Source organism: Musa acuminata, chromosome BXJ2-9 (assembly GCF_036884655.1).
Source record: "Musa acuminata AAA Group cultivar baxijiao chromosome BXJ2-9, Cavendish_Baxijiao_AAA, whole genome shotgun sequence".
Taxonomy (NCBI): Eukaryota; Viridiplantae; Streptophyta; class Magnoliopsida; order Zingiberales; family Musaceae; genus Musa; species Musa acuminata.
This window is the reverse complement of record NC_088346.1, coordinates 31,654,532-31,676,131: the sequence shown is the minus strand read 5'-3', so window position 1 is coordinate 31,676,131 and position 21,600 is coordinate 31,654,532. Positions and strand designations below refer to the sequence as shown.

The 21,600-nt window shown below is 34.1% G+C and overlaps 1 protein-coding gene across 1 annotated transcript; it reads right to left on the bottom strand.

Annotated features, from left to right (window-relative positions):
* Nucleotides 1–19,940: 19,940 nt before the first annotated feature.
* Nucleotides 19,941–20,774, bottom strand: LOC135622022 (mannose-specific lectin 3-like). Its single transcript, XM_065123653.1, has one exon. It carries the CDS (start codon nucleotides 20,772–20,774, stop codon nucleotides 19,941–19,943), a length of 834 nt encoding a protein of 277 aa, XP_064979725.1.
* Between the last annotated feature and the right edge of the window lie 826 nt (nucleotides 20,775–21,600).

The following is a 21,600-nucleotide window of genomic DNA, read 5'->3' as shown; positions in this document are numbered from 1 at the left end:
TTGCTTTACCTGGTCTACCCTTGCCCTTGTCCTTCTAAAGGGACTTTTCTGCTTTTCTTTCTTTTCTGGTCTCACTAGTGTAGAGAACTGGCTTCTCTTTCTTGATAATGCTCTCTGCCTCCCTCAACATATTGAGGAGCTCTGGGAGAGTCACCTCAAGCTTAGTCATATTAAAATTCATTATGAATTGTGAAAAAGAATCTAGTAGAGACTAAAGCACAAAATTCACACATAGGTTATCATTTAGGACTATTCCTAGAATTGTGAGTTTTTCTATCCACTCAATCATCTTTAGGACATGGTTCTGAACCATTATCTCCTCAGTCATCCTAGCATGAAAGAGGCTCTTGGATATCTCATATCGTTGAGTCCTTCCTTGTTCCACAAACAATTTACGGACATGTATGAGAATGGATCTAACATCCATCTTTTCATGTTATCTCTATAACTCAGGAGTCATGGAGCCCAACATGTAACACTGAGCAAGAGTGGAGTTATCAATGTACTTCATATAGCGACCGATTTCATCCTCGCTTACCACTTCCTCTGGCGTAGGTGTAACATCCCTCAATTTTAAAAATTGTGTAAGGGCCTATTTGTAATGTAGGGACATAAATATAAATATTAGTAATATGATATGATTTGTGAAAGATTCATATTAGGTTTTTTAAAAAATGATAGATATGTGTCACTAGCTAACCTAAGGTTAGTGTCGCCTATGTTTTTTATGTTAGCTAAACCTAAGTAATTAAAGAATAAACTAAAGGAAAACTTAAGAGCTACAACAAACATGGGTTTGAGAAGAGAAGCAAGAGGAATTGAAGTAGAGGAAGAAAAAGCTTTGCTTTGACTTGAGATTTTACATCAATTCCACACCTTTGGGACTCAAATTTATTTAAGGCAAGTGTTCTAACCCTTTCCTATAGAATCTTGATCTCTGATTTCATCTTAATTCTGAAAACTTTAGAAGATTTTGTCTTCATACTTGATATTTCTATCGTTTGGGAATAAAACTATGAATCTGGAATTTTTTGAGATTTGACCTTTCTATATTTTTCAGGCCATTACTTTCTACATAGATTCTTGATTTTAGAAAAGCCAAATGAATCCAAAAATAGACTCATAGATCTTTCTGTTAATACGAAGATTGATAAATTTAGAGTCTATTTACCTATCGAAACTATTATTTCAATTGACCCTATAAAATTTATAAAATAGAGACTATCGGTTTTGACATTTTAGTACCTCTTGCTTATAACTCTCTATTGAAAACTCAAATTTTTGTAAAACATAATTTATTAGAAACTAGACTCATAAATCTTTCTGTTTATATCTTATTTGAATGATTTGAAGCATAAATGTCTATTGAATCATTTATTCTAATTAACTCTATGAATTCTATAAAATAGAGATAATGTTCTCTGACCTTTGGTTACTAAATAAACATAACTCCTTGTTGGAAACTTCTATTCTTACAAAACTTGAGTTATCTAAAATAGATTGATACATCTTTTGAATGACCCATTTTGTACAATTTGGAGCATAATTAATTATCTAAATAATTCATGTAATATGCTTCTCAAATTCTATTAGAAATATCGATTTCACCTATTATTGTTTCATCTCTTTGGAAATTGATTTCAGCAATATCCTTACTTCAGTTCAGCTTTACATTATTGCTTTAAATTTTTATATACTCTTGTCCTATAAATATTTATATACCTGAATCTATTATGTAAACTTTATGTTTGTATCGCAATGTTTCGTATAGGCACATGCATTTCGTTGTTCCGCATGTGTTTTCAATATATGCCAACTTTAATGTTCACAATGCCCTTTTGTACTCTTGTATTTGTGGGATTATTTGGACCTTTACTAGAGATAGTAAAGGAATTATATGGACCTTTGCCAAAAATGGTAAAAGGATTATCTGAACCTTTGTCAGAAATGGTAAAGGGCATGTGCTTAGAGCCTACAGTGCTCTAAATTATGTTTAGTGGTCATTCAAAAATGGATAGATCATATTATGTTATAATCTCATTTCACTTTCCATTTGCTTGATATGATATTCAAAGCTTTGGTTATATGCTTTTATTTGTGCTTTGGATAAGAATAAAATGTATACAACGTCATATGCGACTTTTGAGCTTCTGTTTCGTATTTGTCCTTGATATATTCCAAAATGTTTCATCTACCATTGATATGTTATGAAATATTTCATTCGCCATTGATATGCTCCGAAATGCTTCCTATGCCATTGATATACTCCAAAATGCTTAATATATCATTGATATATTCCGAAGCATTTCATCTGCTATTGATATGTTTCGAAATGTTTCATCCGCTATTCATATGTTATGAAATGTTTCATCTAGCATTGATATGCTCTGAAATGTTTCATATGCATTTGATATTCTTCGAAATGCTTCATATGCCATTGATATATTCCGAAACATTTCATATGTCATTGATATGTTCCGAAATGTTTCATCTGCCATTGATATGCTCCGAAATATTTTATATATTCCGAAACATTTCATATGCTATTGATATACCCCGAAATGCTCCTTACATCAATGATTTGCTCTAATTAGTCTTTACTCCCTTATTATAAACAAAGCATGCTTCGAATGAAATGATATTATAATTTTGCATTCGTTGAGTGGTTATCTATGAACTCTTGTATCCATGCCTTGTATTTGATACTTTATTTATTTGAAACTATCCTCTTTCGCCATGGATATATTGTTGAATCTCGTATTTTGATGATGAAACCACTTGATATGTGTTTATGATTTAATCTACATTTTGAGTGATGCAGGTCTACTCGATCAGGATTAGACAGTTAATGCAGGAGAAATTGACGTTGCGCCGGAAGAGATCACGTTAGGATATTAGATAGCAGAAGGCTTCAGACGTCAGGCATCGGGCCAACCAATGACATGCCGGGCAACAAAATGTCAATTCGCGTTGTAATAATTGTCTAGATCGGAGTAGAGTTTTGGCTTGTGTGTGCAGGATTAACTACGATAACGATGAAGACATAAAGCGAAACAAAGTGTCGGAGTCAAGCGCGAAGGATTTGTTGCGAGTTCGAGAGTTCGACGAAAGTCCGAAGGTTCGACGGGAATGCTGCTGGAACTAGCCGAGAATGAGTAGGGAGCTTGCCGAAGGGTTTTTCGGAAGCTCGCCGGAAGGTTCGTTGGAAGTTCACGGAGCTCACTGAAAAAGATCGGAGCTTGCCGAAGAAGCTCGTTGGAACTCGCCAAGATCAAATCGTGAAGTCTAGGAGCTTGCTGGGAGTCCGCAGAATGGTTTCTGAGAGTTCGTCGGAAGACCACCGGAAGCTCGCCGGAAAAAGTCTTGACTTGCGGACTTTGTAATAGCTTAGGAAATGTCTTTAAATTCATAGTTAGCACGTTAATTAGGGTTAGGATTAGGTGTTAATCCTATAACCCTGGTTAGGAGCCAATTGGGCCCAAAACTAGACTTGGTTTGGGCTAAATTTAAAGCCCAACCAGTGAACCGAAGGGTCTAGCGGTGGCACCGCCCAGCACCCGAGAGCCAGGCGGTGGCACCGCCAATACACTGTCAGTGTCAGACACTGACAGGCGGTGGCACCGCCAGCATCGGGAACCAAAGAGAATTCAAATTTTGGAGCCCAAATTTGAATCCTCTTGAGGCCTATAAATACCCCTCAATTCTCAGCTGAGATAACAACTTTTTGAAAAGCAATAGATTGAGAAAAAGGTCTTAGAAAAGTCTTAGCAAGTCTTGTTTTCAATTTTCTAGAGTGTTCACCTCCTTCTTTCTTGCTGAAAATTTGTAAGAGTGTGAACCGCTTGTAAAAGGTTGTAAGAGGGGTATTTGTCCGTCCTCTTCAAGAGATTTGCTAGTGGAATGTGGGAGCCTCATCGAAGAGGGCCTCGCAAGTGGATGTAGGTCATTTAACCGAACCACTTTAAAATTGGCGTGATCTCTAGTTTGCATTTTCTTATTGCTATTTACATTACTACAAACCTTCTTACGTACTTTATTTCCTCATTACCTTTGCTGCACACCTTTACGAACACGTGTTCAAGTTAAGCTTTTCAAGTTCGGTTTTTATTGTATGAAAGATTTATCGAAACCAACGTTTTAATCCACTACACTAATTCACCCCCCCCCCCCCCCCCCTCTTAGTGCCGCTCCAATTCTAACATATATTAGTCACTTGCTGAGCTTTATATGCTCACCCCGTTGTTATATAATTTTTTTATAATAGCTTATCACTCGCTAAAATGTTTAAATTGGGCTGAGGCAGTAGAGAACTAGAAGACTTTGGGCAGACCTTTTGTGGATGATATGTTTTTGTTGTATAAATACACTTGGTGTCTAATGGAATGTTTGATGGTAAATCTGAACTTATGAGTTTTGTAAAAGTTTAAAAAACCTCTCTTGGTTAGGATTTTGGAGTATTATGTTTAATTTGTGTAATAATGTGAACATATGATAAACATTGGTTTTTGTGATTATATAGAATACCACGCTTGCGGATTTATGAGGTGGTTATTGCCTTGGTGAGTTGGTTTTAGATTATATAATTCATCGAGTAATGTGGTATATGATTTTAAACTGCACAAGCTTTTATAAATTATGGAATTATGGATGTGAATGACTTGAATATTTTCTTAGTGTTCTCAAATGTGTGTTTAGATCCTAGAATGGATTGTTGATTTAAATTATAATATTATCGATTCGGGGGGGCGTGATAATAGGCATCACTGTATCAAGGACGTACGTGATTTTCTCCGCTATGAGAATATTCTCAAGTTGCAGAGTCGATCCATATAATTTAGACCAGTGATACGGTTGACATCAAGTATGCCACGTAAGGGATTTGAAAGTGACATTTTCTTAAAATAAAGATGCAGTAGAAATAAATAACATATAGATTTTATAAAAAAATAAACAATAAAGATATGGACTTCTATCTTAATATGCTCCCACTATTTTATTTACGAGTCATGCGACACCCTCAGCATATGAAATGGAAGTCTCCGGCAGACTTTTAGTGGAGATCAAGATCCAATCAGCGTCTTAGTGTAACCTCGAAGGACTCGACCAATCACACTAAACCCGAAAGGTAGACAACTTTTGCCGATCATAACTCCTTATGATTCTCATCCTGTTCGACCTCCAAATCACCATGGTCTTGAGGGACTTGACCAATCATGATGTTCGGTTAAGTCAACGCCATCGTTACAAGATGAGTCTGATTTGATGATATACCCTCGAGGGACTCGATCAAGCTTATCATGTTCTCAGGTCACCGGTGACATCTCTATGTCGTAGGTAAGATAGCGAATCACGATATAGGTAAGCCTCGAGGGACTCGACCAACTCAACCTACATCGAGAATTGGTCCCTACCTATAACGATAGAAGGTCACGTGAGTTAATCTAATTGCCTCACGTTTACCGACTTAATATTGTCGAGAGAGGGGTTTCTTTGATTTGGTATCCTAATATGACATGTCACACATATATATATTTAATATATATCTATATCACATGTATATATATATATATATATATATATATATATATATATATATATATATATATATATATATATATATATATATATATATTAGGTGTATAAACAATCACATATAACATGAGCAATTACACCAAATGATCATGGATAACAACCTAATGTGATCAAGCCCGAGCAAGTAGGTTTGATCACTCACATCAAGATCTATGCGTGTAGTAGTGCATCTCCATGCCCTGTGATCGTCCATCTTGTCCTCGTCAGTTCCGTCGGCATCTCAACGCATCTCCATGCATTGCGATCATCCGTCTCGTGGGTCCCGTTATCGCATCCACGCTCCCGCTATGTCTCCTCGTGTGATTACAACTTAATCATAGGCACACAGGCCCGACAATAAACGAGAAATATACACATCACACGGTCCATGATCATCTGTCCACACATTATACATCACATATATAAATCATCATCATATAGGACTACTAGATAATAATAAAATTGATAGTACGGGAATTTCTCAAATTCACAGGGGCAAAACTATTTTTTTTCCCAAAAACCCTAACCCTCTTTCTCTCTTTCCCTTGCTTCTGCCATCGCACCACCATCCTACTGGCGACAGCCTATGCAGTGGAGGGCAGGGGCGTTGCCCCTGCCTATGGGCAGCACGCCCGCTAGCGGTGTCGCCCCTACAGATGGGCGCCTATGCGGGTGGCGTTGCCCCCATGGGAGGGCACCCCTGTTGATGGCGCTGCCCACGCGGGTGGGCGCCCTTGTGGGCATCGCTGCCTCCGCAAGCAATTTTGCCCGTAGGGTAGCGCCCGCAAGCGGTGCTGCCCCGCCGAGTGTTGAAGACCGAAAAATAAATTTTATCATCAAAATCATCATGACAAAAAATATAACACATTAAACATAAGGCTTCTTTGAACAAGAGATTTGATTTATCATTTTAATTCCAATGATAATACATTTTTCTTTTTATGTGTTTCATTTTATGTGATTGATTTCATATAAGTATACTCAAGTTTTTCATATGAAAACCATCCATCTTGTTTAAAACTAAAAATGTAACTTTTATTATGACAAAGATCAATAATCCATAAATCACAAAAATCATCATACATAATTTTGAAATATAAACTCATTAAACATGATTTTATTGAACATAAGGCATCTTCAATCAAAATCAAAAAGCAATACGGAAATTATCAAGATACACCTTATTGCTTCTTAAAAAACATACATAGGATTAATCTTATTAGGTGTACAAACATTAGATTTAAATTTAACATTTTGTTTCTTTATCATAAAGAAATACAATTGTCATGATCAATTTTTTAAATTTTTTAAAAATATTAAAGAGAAAAGCATGATCCTCTTTTATTTATTTATTTATTTATTTATATTTTATATACTAATTTAAAATAACATATTAAATGCATCAAATAATTTCAAAATAAAGTAAAGGAGTTTCGTTTGAGTTGTTTACCTCGTTGTTGAAAGCCACCAAAGCATGATTCACAATGTTGTCTTTGGATGCACTCGTTTCATCCTCCACTATCACCTTGAGTGTCTTTTTCTTCTTTTGTAGCTTCTTTATTTGTGGATATTCACTTTTGAAGTGTCCCGGCTGATTGCATCTATAGCAAGTTGTTTTATCCAATTTAAGTTTATTTTTATTTTTTAATTATTGTTTCATGAACTTTTTAAATTTTATAGTGAGAAGTTCAAAGTTATCACTTCTATTGTTCGAAGTGTCAAATCCTTTATATTCTTTAGAAGGTTATTCTCATGTTCGTTTTGTGCTATACAACTCATTTCATAAGTCATTAAAGATCCAATAAGTTTTTCGAGTGGAAAATAGTTTAAGTTCTTTGATTCTTATATTGTCGTTATTTTCGAATCTGAATTTTTAGAAAATGATCGTAAAACTTTATTAACAAGTTCAAAATTCAAAAAATATTTGCCAAGAGCTTTTAAACCATTGATGACATCCGTAAAACGGGTGTACATGTCTCTAATAGTTTTACTTGGTTTCATATGAAATAATTCAAAATCATGTATCAAAAGATTAATTTTTGAATCTTTAACTCTACTAGTGCCTTCATGAGTGATTTCGAATGTGTGCCAAATATCGAAAGTCGTTTCACAAATAGATACTTGATTGAACTCATTTTTATCTAAAACGCAAAATAAGGCATTTATAGCCTTGGCATTTAAAGAGAAAGTCTTCTTCTCCAACTCATTTTAATCGTTCATTGAAAGAGAAGACTTTTGAAAGTCGTTTTCTATAATACTCCATAAATTTAAATCCAAAGAAAGCAAGAAAACTCTTATTTGAGTTTTCCAATATATGTAGTTCGTCCCATTGAATATAGGAGGACGAATAATATAGTGGCCCTCTTGAAAACCGAAAAGAGTCATTTTTCTTGGTTTTTAAACCAAATGAGAAAAAACATGGCTCTAATACCAACTGTTAGGATCAATTCAGCACTAAGAGGGGGGGGTGAATTAGTGCAATGGATAAAAATATCGATTTTGAAAAATCTTTGTTTCGATAAAACCGATAATAGAAATGTAAATTTAACTTGAAAGTGTATGGAAGAGTGTAGCAAGTAAGGCAATTTGAAATTAAAATAAAAAACTTAAAGTAAATGCAAACCAGATTTTTATTAGTGGTTTGGTTATCGTGACCTATATCCACTTCCGATTCCTCTTCCGTCGAGGCCACCAATATCTACTAGCGATCTTCTTTCAATAGGTGAAGACCAACCACCTTCTTACAACTATATTCTCCTTTTGACATGCTCAGAAGACAACCTTTACACCCCCACTACCTCCTCTCTTAAACGTCACCAACACTTAGAGCTTTGAGAGGGGTTCTCAAAATATTACAACAGCATTTTTTTCTTTCTTTTTGCTCTCAGTTCTTGTGTAATCTGAGCAGGGATGAGATGGATATTTATAGGCTCCAAATGGATTCAAACCTGAAGCCTAAAAGAGTCTCATCCCCGGTTTTCAAGGTACTAGCAGTACCACCGCCTATATTGGGCGGTACTACCGTATGTAGCACTGACACTCAATGGTACCATCGCTTGGGAGACTGTGTCTGGGCGATACCACTGCTTGATAGTCTCGGAGACTGAGTCTGGGTGGTACCATCGCCTGACATTGTCTCAGAGGCTATGCCATCGATGGTTTCACCTGTTGGGTCATTATTTGGGCCTTTCACTTGGCCCAACATAACCCAAACTTGGGCCCAATTAGACCCTAATTGAGTTGACCCAATTCCAACCCAATTACGCCTAAAACCTACTTCGATCTAGATAATTATTACAAAACTTGAATCAAATATTGTCCGGCATGTCATTGGTTCATCGACACTTCGTCCGATTCTTCGGTGCATTATCCTCTCTTGTGACCTATTGCCCAATCGGCCAGTTAACCTCTGCAACTTCGATTTCCTTGACATAATTTTTGCTCTTATTGGCCTAATGCCCGAACCCATAGCTTGAAGCCTTTTGCTGATACGTCGACCGATCCTCCGGCTTGATGTCCAATCTTCTGACATGTTCCACTCCGGCCCAACATGATTCTTCCTGCTTTAATTATCTCTCCCTGATTGAAGCTTCCTACATCACTCAAAATATAGATTAGATCATAAACACTATTAATTGGTTTTATCATCAAAATCCGAGATTCAATAGACCTTCTTCTGGTCCGATATCCAATCTTCTGACATGTTCCATTCTAGCCCAACTAGATTCTTCCTGCTTTAAATGTCTCTTCATAATCGAAGCTAGTCCTGCATCACTCAAAACATAGATTAGATCATAAACTCTATTAATTGGTTTCATCATCAAAATTCGAGATTCAATAGGATGGAGATTTAGTACCCAATAAAGCAAAATCCATTAGGGTTAAATTGAGAAGGGACCTCTATAAATAGAAGGGAATCAAAGGGTTATAAGCTAGACCCCGTTTGGCTGCCACCTTCGATTCTCCTCTCTCACTCTCTCACTCTCCTTCTATTCTCCTATTTGGGGCATGTGGATAGCAAGAAGGGCCGAGCCCTTCTTGATTGCATGGTGCATGTTGCGAGGAGATTTAAGCAGTGATTTGAGGAGCATCTTCATAATCGTTGCCATGCGGATCACTGCTAAAGAGGAGGATAGCTGACCTCCTTTATCCTCTCCCACAGATCCACAGATTTACAGATTTTCAAGGATATACGAGCTCTCTAAGTGACACATCTTTCTTATACGCGTAGTTTTCGTTTTACAGATTTTTGCATACCAATCTTCACATGACGATAAAACCTTTTTTTCATAAAAAATTTTAAAATTTTAATTTTTATTTTTCTGCTACACATGTGATACTATTCTAAATTTCCCAACACACCCCTTTTAAAACTCTTAGCCACTTCTTTCTTCTATAACCCTTCTTCCCTCTAAACCTCCTCTCACCCTTGGCCCACATCTTCCTTCTACAACCTCTCTTCCCTCCGAACCTCCTCTCATTATTACTCTCCTAATCCTCCTTCTAAATATCTCATCCTCCTCTCTTCTCTTCCATCCCCAAGATGTTAGATTTTGTGACCCTTATAATTGAATAAGATATATATAATATAATTAATTAGATTCTGATGAAATATATTAGCCAATAGAAAAGAAGTTCACTTAAAGTAGGATTCCTTAGGAGATAACCTTGATGTGAGGAACTCTCATAATAACTCATCCTAGACCATTTGCTCGCGCCTATATATAGATAGGACCTCTAGGAACTGAATACAATAAGAAGAGTTGACATCTCACAGAGATTATAATTGAGAGATTACAATATCTCTCTCAACTTTTCTCCCTAACCATCAATCTAGATAGTCTTGTGAAAGGATAGGAAGAGAGGAGAAGGATCTAGTTCCCTTTGCAGATTGACAGCGATCTTGGATATAAAGATAGTGTCGTTGTAGATCAAACAGAGATCTCTTTTTCAAATGATATCAAAAGGTACGCATCGTTAAACTAGATCTAATTATTTAATTTCAATCATGGCATAAAAGATTATTTTCATATTTAATACAGAATATTACAGATTTTATGCTTACAATTGGTATCGAAGCGTAAGTTCTTAAGATCAAATACATTAGATCTATTATTTTTGTTTACGATGCATAAATGATTCCTATTCTCCAATGATCGCGAAGCAGTAATGGTCACCGTCGACCTTGCTGTGAATCTGTTCACTGCAAAGGCTGTGTTTGGAAGTGAGCGTAGCAGGCGACAGCACGAAGGCAGCTAGCCCCGACTGCGGCTGCTCGCGGGCAGGCCGCACCAAGGTAGTCAGCCCCGGCAACGGCCACGCACAAGCAAGAGCGATGCATAAGCATCGACCGCGCGTGGGTAGGCCACGCCCAAGCGGCGGTCGCACGCGGGCAACGGTAACACTGTAGCCGGCGGCGGTAGCGCCGCAAGCGTAGGTGGCCAGCAGTCGTAACACCGCATGCGCAGGTGGCAGCGACCATGCACACAGGTAGCAACGGCGCTGCATATTAGGTTTTTTGGCAAAATTATGGTTTTGCTCTCGAGTCTAGGTTTTATCAAATTATAATTCTGCCTTTCATAAATCGTATATTTTCGGTTTATATCCTATCAAATATTTATAGTTTTACCATTATGAAATTAAAATTTTTTAATTTATATTCTTAATTATAAAATTGATAAATATGATTATAATTATGATTGAATTTAATCGTGATTATATTTTTTATTATTTGATTGGATTTAATTAAAAAAATATAAATTATGGTTCACTTTTATAGTTTTTCTCATTGAATTATTGATTATGTTTTTACATATGATAAATAAAATCCAATTATTGTTCTTGGATATTTATTTGGTTATTCACATGTATATATTTAAAATTATAAAATAATATTTATCTTTCACATGAAGGCATAATTTATATGTTATCATGATTATCATATGAGTTTTCTTTTGCTGATTAATATTCAAAAATTATTATGGTTGTCATTTCATTATTGAATTGCTTAGCATAATTTAAATTGAAGAAATTTGATGAATATTATTTGTAATTCATCTCCTTAAGTTTTATCCAACTTGCAGTTGCCAAAGTGGCTTGGGATGATAGGCTTTTGTGATATGAATTACAATAAAAGTTTTATCATTTATAGGATATTTTAAATTTTATTTTATATTATTGTATTGGTCTTATAGCCAACAAAGTGACCTAGACCAATAACTTATAAAATAATATTAAGGAATCAGTCCTAAATAACATTAAGGAAATAATATTCATAATGTCACACATAATTAGGAGATTTAGATAATCTCAAAGGAGAATCTACTTTAAATAATTATGTGATGGGGTAGGATGATACTGTTTTGGATATCCTTGTAGTTTATGTTATATACCCAAAGGTAACCATGCTATTCCACAAGGATGGTATCAGTCCTCTATTGATGATTTTAAGTGAACACTAGATATGCCAATATTTTACCCAAAGGTGTAATATATATGATATCAATAGTTCATCAAATTTTTTGACAAACTCAAAGTATTAATATTATTTTATATTTTGTAATGGTACTTCGGCCCATACATTCTTATGCTTCTAGTGTCCCTGTACTCTCTGGATCAAATTATTCATAATGGTTAGAGCATTAGAAATTTACACTGGGTGTATTAGATCTTGATTTAGCATTACTTGTTGAAAAACCTGTAGACTTGACTAATGAAAGTACTATAGAACAAGTTAATGAAATGAAGGCTTGAGAAAGATCTGATAGGCTTAGTTTAATGTTCATAAGAATGATGATTACAAATAACATAAAGACTTCATTACCAATTATAACTAGCGCACATGAATATTTAAATATTATTGAAGACATATTTAAATCTACTGATAAGTCATTGGCTGGCACACTAATGAAAGAACTGACTATGGCTCAGTATGATGGCACTCGAGGAATTCAGAATCATATCCTTAATATGGCTGATAAAGCTGCAAAACTTAAAGCATTAGGCATGAATGTTGATGAGTCTTTCCTCGTGCAATTCATTCTCAATTCTCTTCCTTCTCAATTTGGCCCATTCAAGATTCACTATAACACAAATAAGGATAAGTGAGATTTGAATGTGATAAGTAGGATTTGAATGAGTTAACTAGTATGTGTATTCAGTAAGAATTGAGATTAAAGCAAGAAAGTTCATATAATGTCATGACTGCTACTCAAGAAGCTGATAATAAGAAAAGAAAATTGAAGCATTATCCATCAAAGAAAATTTGTTGGGTTTGAAAATGTTAAACAAACTAGTGAAAAGAAATATTTTATGGTAAAATGCTTCTTTTGTGACAAGAAAGGATATGTGAAGAAGGACTGTATTAAACGTAAGACTTGGTTCAAAAAGAAAGGTATTAACTCGACCTTAATATGTTTCGAATCAAATATTACAAAAGTTCCTTTTAACACTTGGTGGATTGATTCTGATGCTTCAACTCATGTTACCAATAATATATAGGGATTTTTTTCAATCCGGAAACCAAAATAACATGAAAGATTCATCATTATAGGAAATCGTCATAAAGCGAAAGTGATATCAGTGGAAACTTATCATCTAAGAGACGGGTCATTTGATGGATCTTGTTAACATATGTTATATTCCTACTATTTCTAGAAATTTAGTTTCTCTATCTAGAATTGATGAGTTAGGATATTATCTTTCTTTTAGTAATGATAAACTCAATATATTTTATGATTCAATAAAAGTTGGTTCTAGAATTATAGGTAATGGTTTGTACATAGTTAGTTTGGATCTTGAGTTTGCAAAGACATTATTGACCCTATAATCAAATGTTGGATTGAAATATAGTTTCAATAATAAAAGATATTCTATATTGTGGCACAAACGATTGGAGCATATCTCCAAGGAAAGAATTAAAAAATTAGTGAAGAATAATATTTTAGAATATTTAGACTTCACTAATTTTGATGTTTGTATAGATTGCATTAAGGGAAAGCAAACTAAACATATAAAGAAAAATGCCACAAGAAGTAAACTCCTTGAGATTATTCATACTATATTTGCGGACCACTCCATATTCCTTATTTTAGTGGAGAAAGATATTTCATCATATTTATAAATGACCTTTCCAAATATGGCTATGTTTATCTAATAATGAAAAGTCTCGAGTCGTTGATACTCTTGAAATGTACATAAATGAGGTCGAGAGACAATTAGATAGAAAAGTTAAAATTGTCATATTTGATAAGGGTGGTGAATTTTATGGCGTATATGATAGATCTGGTCAGAACATTTGTCCTTTTGCTAGATTCTTAGAACAACAGGGTATTTATGCTCAATATGTATTACGGTGTGCTACAGTAGAATGGTGTTACTGAAAGATGAAATCGTACTCTTATGGATATGGTTAGAAGAATGGTGAAGCTCTTAGGACAGCTATGTACATCTTGAACATGGTTCCTAGTAAGTCAGTTTTATCAACTCCATTTGAGTTATGAAATAGTAGGAAGCCTAGTCTAAGATATTTACATATTATGGGGTATCTTGAAGAGATAAGAGTATTCAATCCACATAAAAAGAAATTGGATCCAAGAACTATTTTAGGATATTTTATTGGTTATCCAGAAAAATCCAAGGGATACATATTTTATTGCCCTAATCATAGTACGAGGATAGTAGAATCTGGTAATACAAAATTCCTAAAAAATGACGAAATAAGTGGGAGTGAAAAATCTCGAAGAATCAATTTTGATATTGAGGAGATTCAGGTTAATTCTCTCATATCATCTCCTATTCAAGAGATTATTTTTCTTTAAATTAATGAGAGCATTGGCGAGGGTGAACAACAAAATAACATCGAAGAACTCTCACATGATGTTGATGTCATCGCTAATGATCTTATAGAACAATCATAATTGACATCTTTGAGAATATCTTAAAGAAAAATGAAACATATCATTTCTGATGATTATATGGTATATTTACAAGAATCAAATTATGATATAGGAATAAAACGAGACCTCTTATCATTTTCACAAGCCATAAAAAGTAACGATTCTGAAAAATAGATATGATGCAATGAAAGAAGAGTTAAAATCAATGGTCTAGAATGATGTTTAGGATCTCGTTGAATTACCCAATAATTATAAAAAAGTTAGTTGTAAATGGGTCTTTAGAAAAAAACGTGACTCAATAGATAATATCAAATGATATAAAGCCAAACTTGTGGTCAAAGGTTTTTCTCAGAAAGAAGGCATCGATTATAACGAGACTTTTTTTTTAGTTTTTAAAAAAGACTCATTGAGAATTATCATGACATTAGTAGCTCATTATGATTTTGAGTTACATCAAATGGGTGTAAAAATAATATTTCTGAATGAGGATCTGGATGAGAAAATCTATATGGAACAACCCGAAGGATTCATAGAAACGGGAAAAGAAGGTTGAGCTTGTAAACTTAAGAAATTCATTTATGGCCTTAAATAAGCTTTTAGACAATGGTATATAAAGTTTCATAATACCATTACTTCCTTTGGATTTAAGGAAAATATATTGATCAATATATATACCTGAAGGTAAGTGGAAGCAAGTTTATTATATTGGTCTTATATGTGGATGATATTTTACTTGCTAGTAGTGATCTTGGTTTATTACCCGAAACCAAGATATTTCTCAACAAGAACTTTAAAATGGTTGATATGAATCAGACAGCCTATGTTATTGACATTGAGATATTCAAGGGTAGATCTTAAGGATTATTAGGATTATCTAAAAAAGGATATATTAATCGTATCTTGGATAGATTTAATATGCAGCTTGGTTCAGCCAATGATATACCTATTACTAGAGGTGAAAAATTCAGTCAAAATCAGTGCCCGACAAATGACTTAGAAAAGAATCAAATAAAGAATATTCCTTATGGGTGCGTAGTTGGAAGTCTATTATATGCTTAAACCTATACAAGACCAGATATTAGTTTTACAGTTGCAATGCTGGGAAGATACCAAAGCAACCCAAGAATTAAATATTGGAAAGCTACAAAGAAAGTAATGAGATATCTATAATGGATGAAAGAATATATACTCACATACAGGAGATCGGATCAGCTTGAAGTGACCGGATACTCAGATGTTGATTTTGCAAATTGCCTCAACAGTAAAAAGTCCACTTCAGGATTTGTATTCATGTTAGCTGGTGGGGTAATTTCTTAAAAAAGTATAAAGCAATCGCTTATTACATTATCAATAATGAAAAATAAAATTGTGGCATGCTAAGCCACAAATCAAACTTTATGGCTACGAAATTTCATCTCAGGACTTGGTGTGGTCGACTTAATTGCCTGGCCATTGAAGATATTTTGTGATAACATCGCAGTAGTTTTCTTCTCTAAGAATGACAATTACTCCAGTGGTTTCAAACACATTGAGATAAAGTACTTGGTGATTAGAGAAAGAGTCCAGAAACATCAAGTGTCAATTGAAAACCTAAGCACCACTATGATGATTGTTGATCCATTGACAAAAACTTTATAATATAAAATATTTAAAGAACATGTTCTTAGAATTAGATTTGTGAGCAAGTCATAAAAGATATGATGATGCATGTTTAAGTGAATGCTATTACTGACATTTTTGGCTTAATTAAAGTTATTTATTTTTTATATCATATTTATATTTATGTTTATGTATATTATAATTGAATGTAACAATATGATTATCTTGACAAGACAAATTACAGGAGTCATTATGGACTATATTAGAAAAAACTAATAATGTTGTGGTATATAGAAGGGAATATGACATTGATAATATACAACCACTATAACTCGCATTGATAGTTGGACTTAATATAGTATTATTATGTTTATTGGACTTATTGGCTTGTTTTAAAATTCATGGTCATGTATAAAATTCTTTAAAATTTAATTAGGTAAAATTTATTTTCAAATATTTTTTTATTTTATTTATTTTGATTTTAAATATCTCTTTTATATTTTATCAATTAATAGACAAGTGGGAGAATGTTAGATTTTGTGACCCTTATAATTGGATAAGATATATATAATATAACTAATTAGATTTTGATGAAATATATTGGCCAATAGAAATAAAGCCCACTTAAAGTAGGATTCCTTATGAGATAATCTTGATGGGAGAAACTCTCATAATAACTTATCCTAGACCCTCTGCTCTCGTTTATATATAGACAAGAGCTTTAGGAACTGAATACAATAAGAAGAGTTGACATCTCATAGAGATTATAGTTGATGGATTATAGTATCTCTCCTTATTCTTCTCTCTAATAATTAATCTAGACAGTATTGTGAAATGATAGGAAGAGAGGAGAATGATCTACTTCTCATTTGTAGATTGACAGTGATCTTGGATCTAAAGACGATACCGTTGCATATCAAACAGAGATTTCTTTTTGACATTTAAAGATACACATCGTTAAACTACATCTAATTATTTGATTTAAATCCTGACATAAAATATTATTTCCACATTTAATAAGATAAAGTTAAGGGGTGCCATTTAATAATATACATATTAGTGAAAATAACATATCATCTACTTATGTTTGCATGAATTATGATATTGTAAACTCTTAAGCTATAAATAGATATTGAAGGAATCACAAAGTAATTCTAATGCTTATTCTTATTCTAACACGAAGAATCTCAATACAAATTGAAAGAGTATTCCTACTTAAGTATTTGAGTGGTGGAATTGACGATGCTTTCCCTATCGGTAATTGCACTTTAGATGTATAATATTGAACCAAAAGTTGATCATTCTATCTATACTTAATGAGGCACAATTTTCTTAAAAAATAAGGAATGCAAAAGTTTATTTATCAACATATGACATTGACATGTGAGACATATGACATTGTCATTCACATAAAAAATAAGGCACAATTTTGAGATTTTATTTTCTAACATATGACATGTGGTGTCTTAGGCATCGGTAAATGAAGTCAAGAATGGTTTCCTAAATGTCAGTGGATGTTAGGACTATTGGGGCTACCTATCATAAGACTATTGACATAATATTTGGATGCTAAAACCTACTAAAACCCGTGTTATCTTTGTAAGATTTGTGAACATCCTTTTCCCTTAAATAATAAGCAACTTCATCATATGTTGACTAATGTTTTACTTTTTAAATAATTTCATCTTAATGAAGTAAATTCCTTATGTTTTGTTTATTTAATTTATGAAAATACAATTAATATGTATGAGAAAAACATGATACTTTTCTGTAGAAGTTTGATTACATGTATTTTAGATGCCCTTGACATTGTCATACCTGACTCGATAATAAATAATATCATTGACTGTGATTTAAAACAAGTATAAAAAATATCATTTTTTTTAAACCTATCCATTTATAATTGTATCTACATGTACACGTTGAAATACAAATGTACATTTTTGCTATGTTTTTATTTGTCATTTTGTGATTTTCTAGGAGCACATATCTATAATTGTTTTACATAATTCTCTTTCATTGTAAAAATTTATACTTTAACGTAAATATGTTTTATGGTCAAAAATAATTTCTTTTTCCCTTTGTGGCAATCTAAGATTCTAAGATAACAATAACTTAGAAACTGCAAGCTTTCCTTGACATGCTGAACTCATGTTATGGATTTTGGTATATGAACATAAGTATTTTATACAAATCAAAACTAAATATGGGAACCATTATTTGTCACTAATGTGGTGTTTTAGGGTTTTACATTGAAAAGAGTAGGGATGCAAATTCTAAAGCTTAAAAATATTTTTCACAACCCGTAAATCATGTATGAAAAAAGGAAGATTGTACAAAAGTGCAACCTTTCCTTAAATAGTAGTAATAGAGTACTATTAACCAAAGATCCAAAGCTATAAAAGATAGTGGAAATAAAAAATTAAAAAAAAACTCTATTGAACTTCTTAAAATATTTACAAGATCTTGAGCTTTTAACTCTAAACTTGACTATTTTGGACTTAATATCCTCTAGACATGTATATTCTGGACTTAGGTTAATCTATATAGCTAAGTATCTATTTATAGACGTAGTATGATGCTTAAAACTAGGATAAAATTATCTTATCTTATCATATTCATATTTATTTGGTTTTATTAAAACTCTCACATCCCATCCAATCAAAATGCCAACAACTTTGTTTTATTTACTTGGACTCTTTCAAAGCTTTTCAAAATATAGTCCTTTTAAACTTTCACACTTTTTTGAAGAATAATTTTGAAGATTAATACTAATTTACTTCGACATTATACTTGATCTTGAACTCTATGGTATTAATAATTCGTTCAAGCATCTATTTTATGATGAAATAATCTTTATTCTTCAAATATTGGACCTGAGCCATACATCAATAGTAACCCAATATTTGAAGCAAACTTAGAACCAAAGATATGTTTCATGAATTTTCATCTATATCATTTGAAGCCATTGTTGCATTGCCATCAAGCACCTCATCTTCACCTATGAGATACGACTTTATTAGATAGACTTCATACGAGTCTTTTCAATATTGTGATTATATTATTTGAGAAATTTCATACGAAGCATACTATCTTGATTATTATAATCCATAGTAAAAATAAATTAATCTTTTTTCTATCAAAAACAACTTGAAACTGTAGATCACTACTCTCGTGTGAAGAAATAAAGGATCACATAGTATTTATTATTAGTCCAAAATCTAAAATGAGAAAAGAGAAGAAACCAAACGGAAAATAAATAAAAAGATTTTATTGAACTTGTGAAACTACTTATGAGATTTTGACTTTGACTCTAGATACCTTAAACTTAGATAATCTATACAAATATATATTTTATGTCTATTTATAGACGTATTATGACAACTTAAATTAGGATAAGATTATCTTATCCTCATACTCACATTAATTTAATTGCATTAAAACTCTGTCAGCCCATCTATTCAAAATTTCTGCTACTACTCTCTCTATCGTATAACTTATAATTAAGATAACTCTTAAAAGCTCTCCAAAAGATTATAAAATATTACCTTAAATTTCATGACATCGTTCATCTCACTTTCTCTTTTATTATCAACAGTCGAAACAACTTATGATATTTGTTTTTTTTTTTTTTTCAAAAAATTGACAATAAAAGAGATGTGGGTGTACTTTTGGCTGAAACAATTTTTTTTTCCCTTCATTGGGAATCTGTTTCTTATGACTCCACGGCTTGTTTTGTCTTTTGGTTTATTTGCTTAAACTACGTTCCAAGTAGACATATGATGCAGTTAACCGTTGTGGCAATACAATTAGCAACCAGAGGCTGAATCACTTGAAGACATCCAAATCTTCTTATTACATGCGGCCTAAGAGTCAATAGGTTGGAGCAGGAGAGACGGCAGGATAGATGATTTGGCCATCATCGCCGGTGGACCAAATTAACGGTCCATAGACGGCAGCCTGACCGTTATATTGGAGGATTAACACGTAGTCACCAACGCCATCTGGTGATGGATCAGTGGACCATATGGTCTTATACATGTCGTCTTTGATGGTGAGCTGCCCCCTGCGATTAAGCCGTAGAAAGCAGTGCTGGCCTCGGCCTACCGTTCCGGATACCCAGATGTACAAGTCACTTTTGCGCAGCTCCAAACTGCAGCTTTCATCCATAATGAATCGGTAATCCCTGGTGGTGAGCTCCGCGCCATCAGCGATGATCTCGGATGAGAACAAAGTGTTCTTCACCGTCGGAATAGCCTCGTCTTCGTCGTCTACCATAGCATATTTGGTGGATCCCAGGTTAGAGGTGGACCAGACAACCGGGCCATATATGCCCACCTGTTTGTCGGGTTGGAGCACGGCCGCGTACGTGCCTTTCCGGCCGGGTCTCCCGGAGACCCATATGGGATTGCCGTTCGGGTCTGAGATGACAAACTGACCGTGCTCGTTGAGGGCGACGCTGCAGTTAACGACACCCCGGTCGTACGTGCTGGAATCGAAGGCCGGAGTACCCTTGTAATGATACAAAACGAGGTTGCAGTCAATTTGCATAGTAAGGGTAGTATCGAGGTAGGAGAGCTCGTCGTCGGGGCCGAGGACATCGCCGGTGAGCATAATGTTATTATCATTGGCAATGGAAGGGGGTGTGAGAAGGAAGAGTATGGACGAGAGGAGGAAGAGGAGACAAGATGCACTGGGGATTGCCATTATCCCACTCTCACCGACCAGCGTCCCCGTGTCTTTTTATAACTTTTGTATGTGATAGAGGCATCCACGGAAACCAAAGCCTCGCTTTTGGTGTGATCAACTTGCCCATCGTATTGGTTGTGGGGATAAAGCAATGAAATTAGTGTGCACGCAGGATTCGGGAAACCTTATCCCTCTCACCATGGAATTGTTAGGTGATCCAAGGAAAATAAATAAGTAAATATAAATAAATAATATATAAAATATAATATATATTTCTAAGTTCCCAAGACGTCTTGATAATGTCAATATGTCCATTTTTTTTCATCATCTCAAGAAAATTTCTTTTGAACCTTTGATTCTCACATTGCAATACTTTCTAATGATTTTGTGTAACATCGTGACTCATCCAACTCTTTTGGCACAAAGGCTGCAAGACGGTAGACCGATGCATAGACCGGATAGGTTGATCAAGAAAATATATCATTTTTATTGTCAGATTATGTTGGCCAATATCTAAGACTCGACGTCTTCGCTTTCCATGAACTCAAATATATATATATATATATATATATATATATATATATAATAATAATTTTTAATTAAATCACATTGTAACGATCAATAAATTATATAAAAGGATAGACATTTTTTGTTTTTACTTGATCCGTCACAACTAATATTATCAAACCAAGGTCCAAGTTTGCTCGACATCGTATGCCCTTATTCAACCCGTGCCCCACTAGAGCAACACGGGCGGGTGGGGCTCATACATGTGGACGACTGTAATGTCCGAATTTGAAGGTTCCGCTTCACAGGTGTGGTTGGAGGGAATCCTCACCTTAGG

Bases quoted from the DNA above. Each gene is read 5' to 3' on its own strand.
- LOC135622022 (XM_065123653.1), bottom strand. From the start codon at position 20,774: ATGGCAATCCCCAGTGCATCTTGTCTCCTCTTCCTCCTCTCGTCCATA.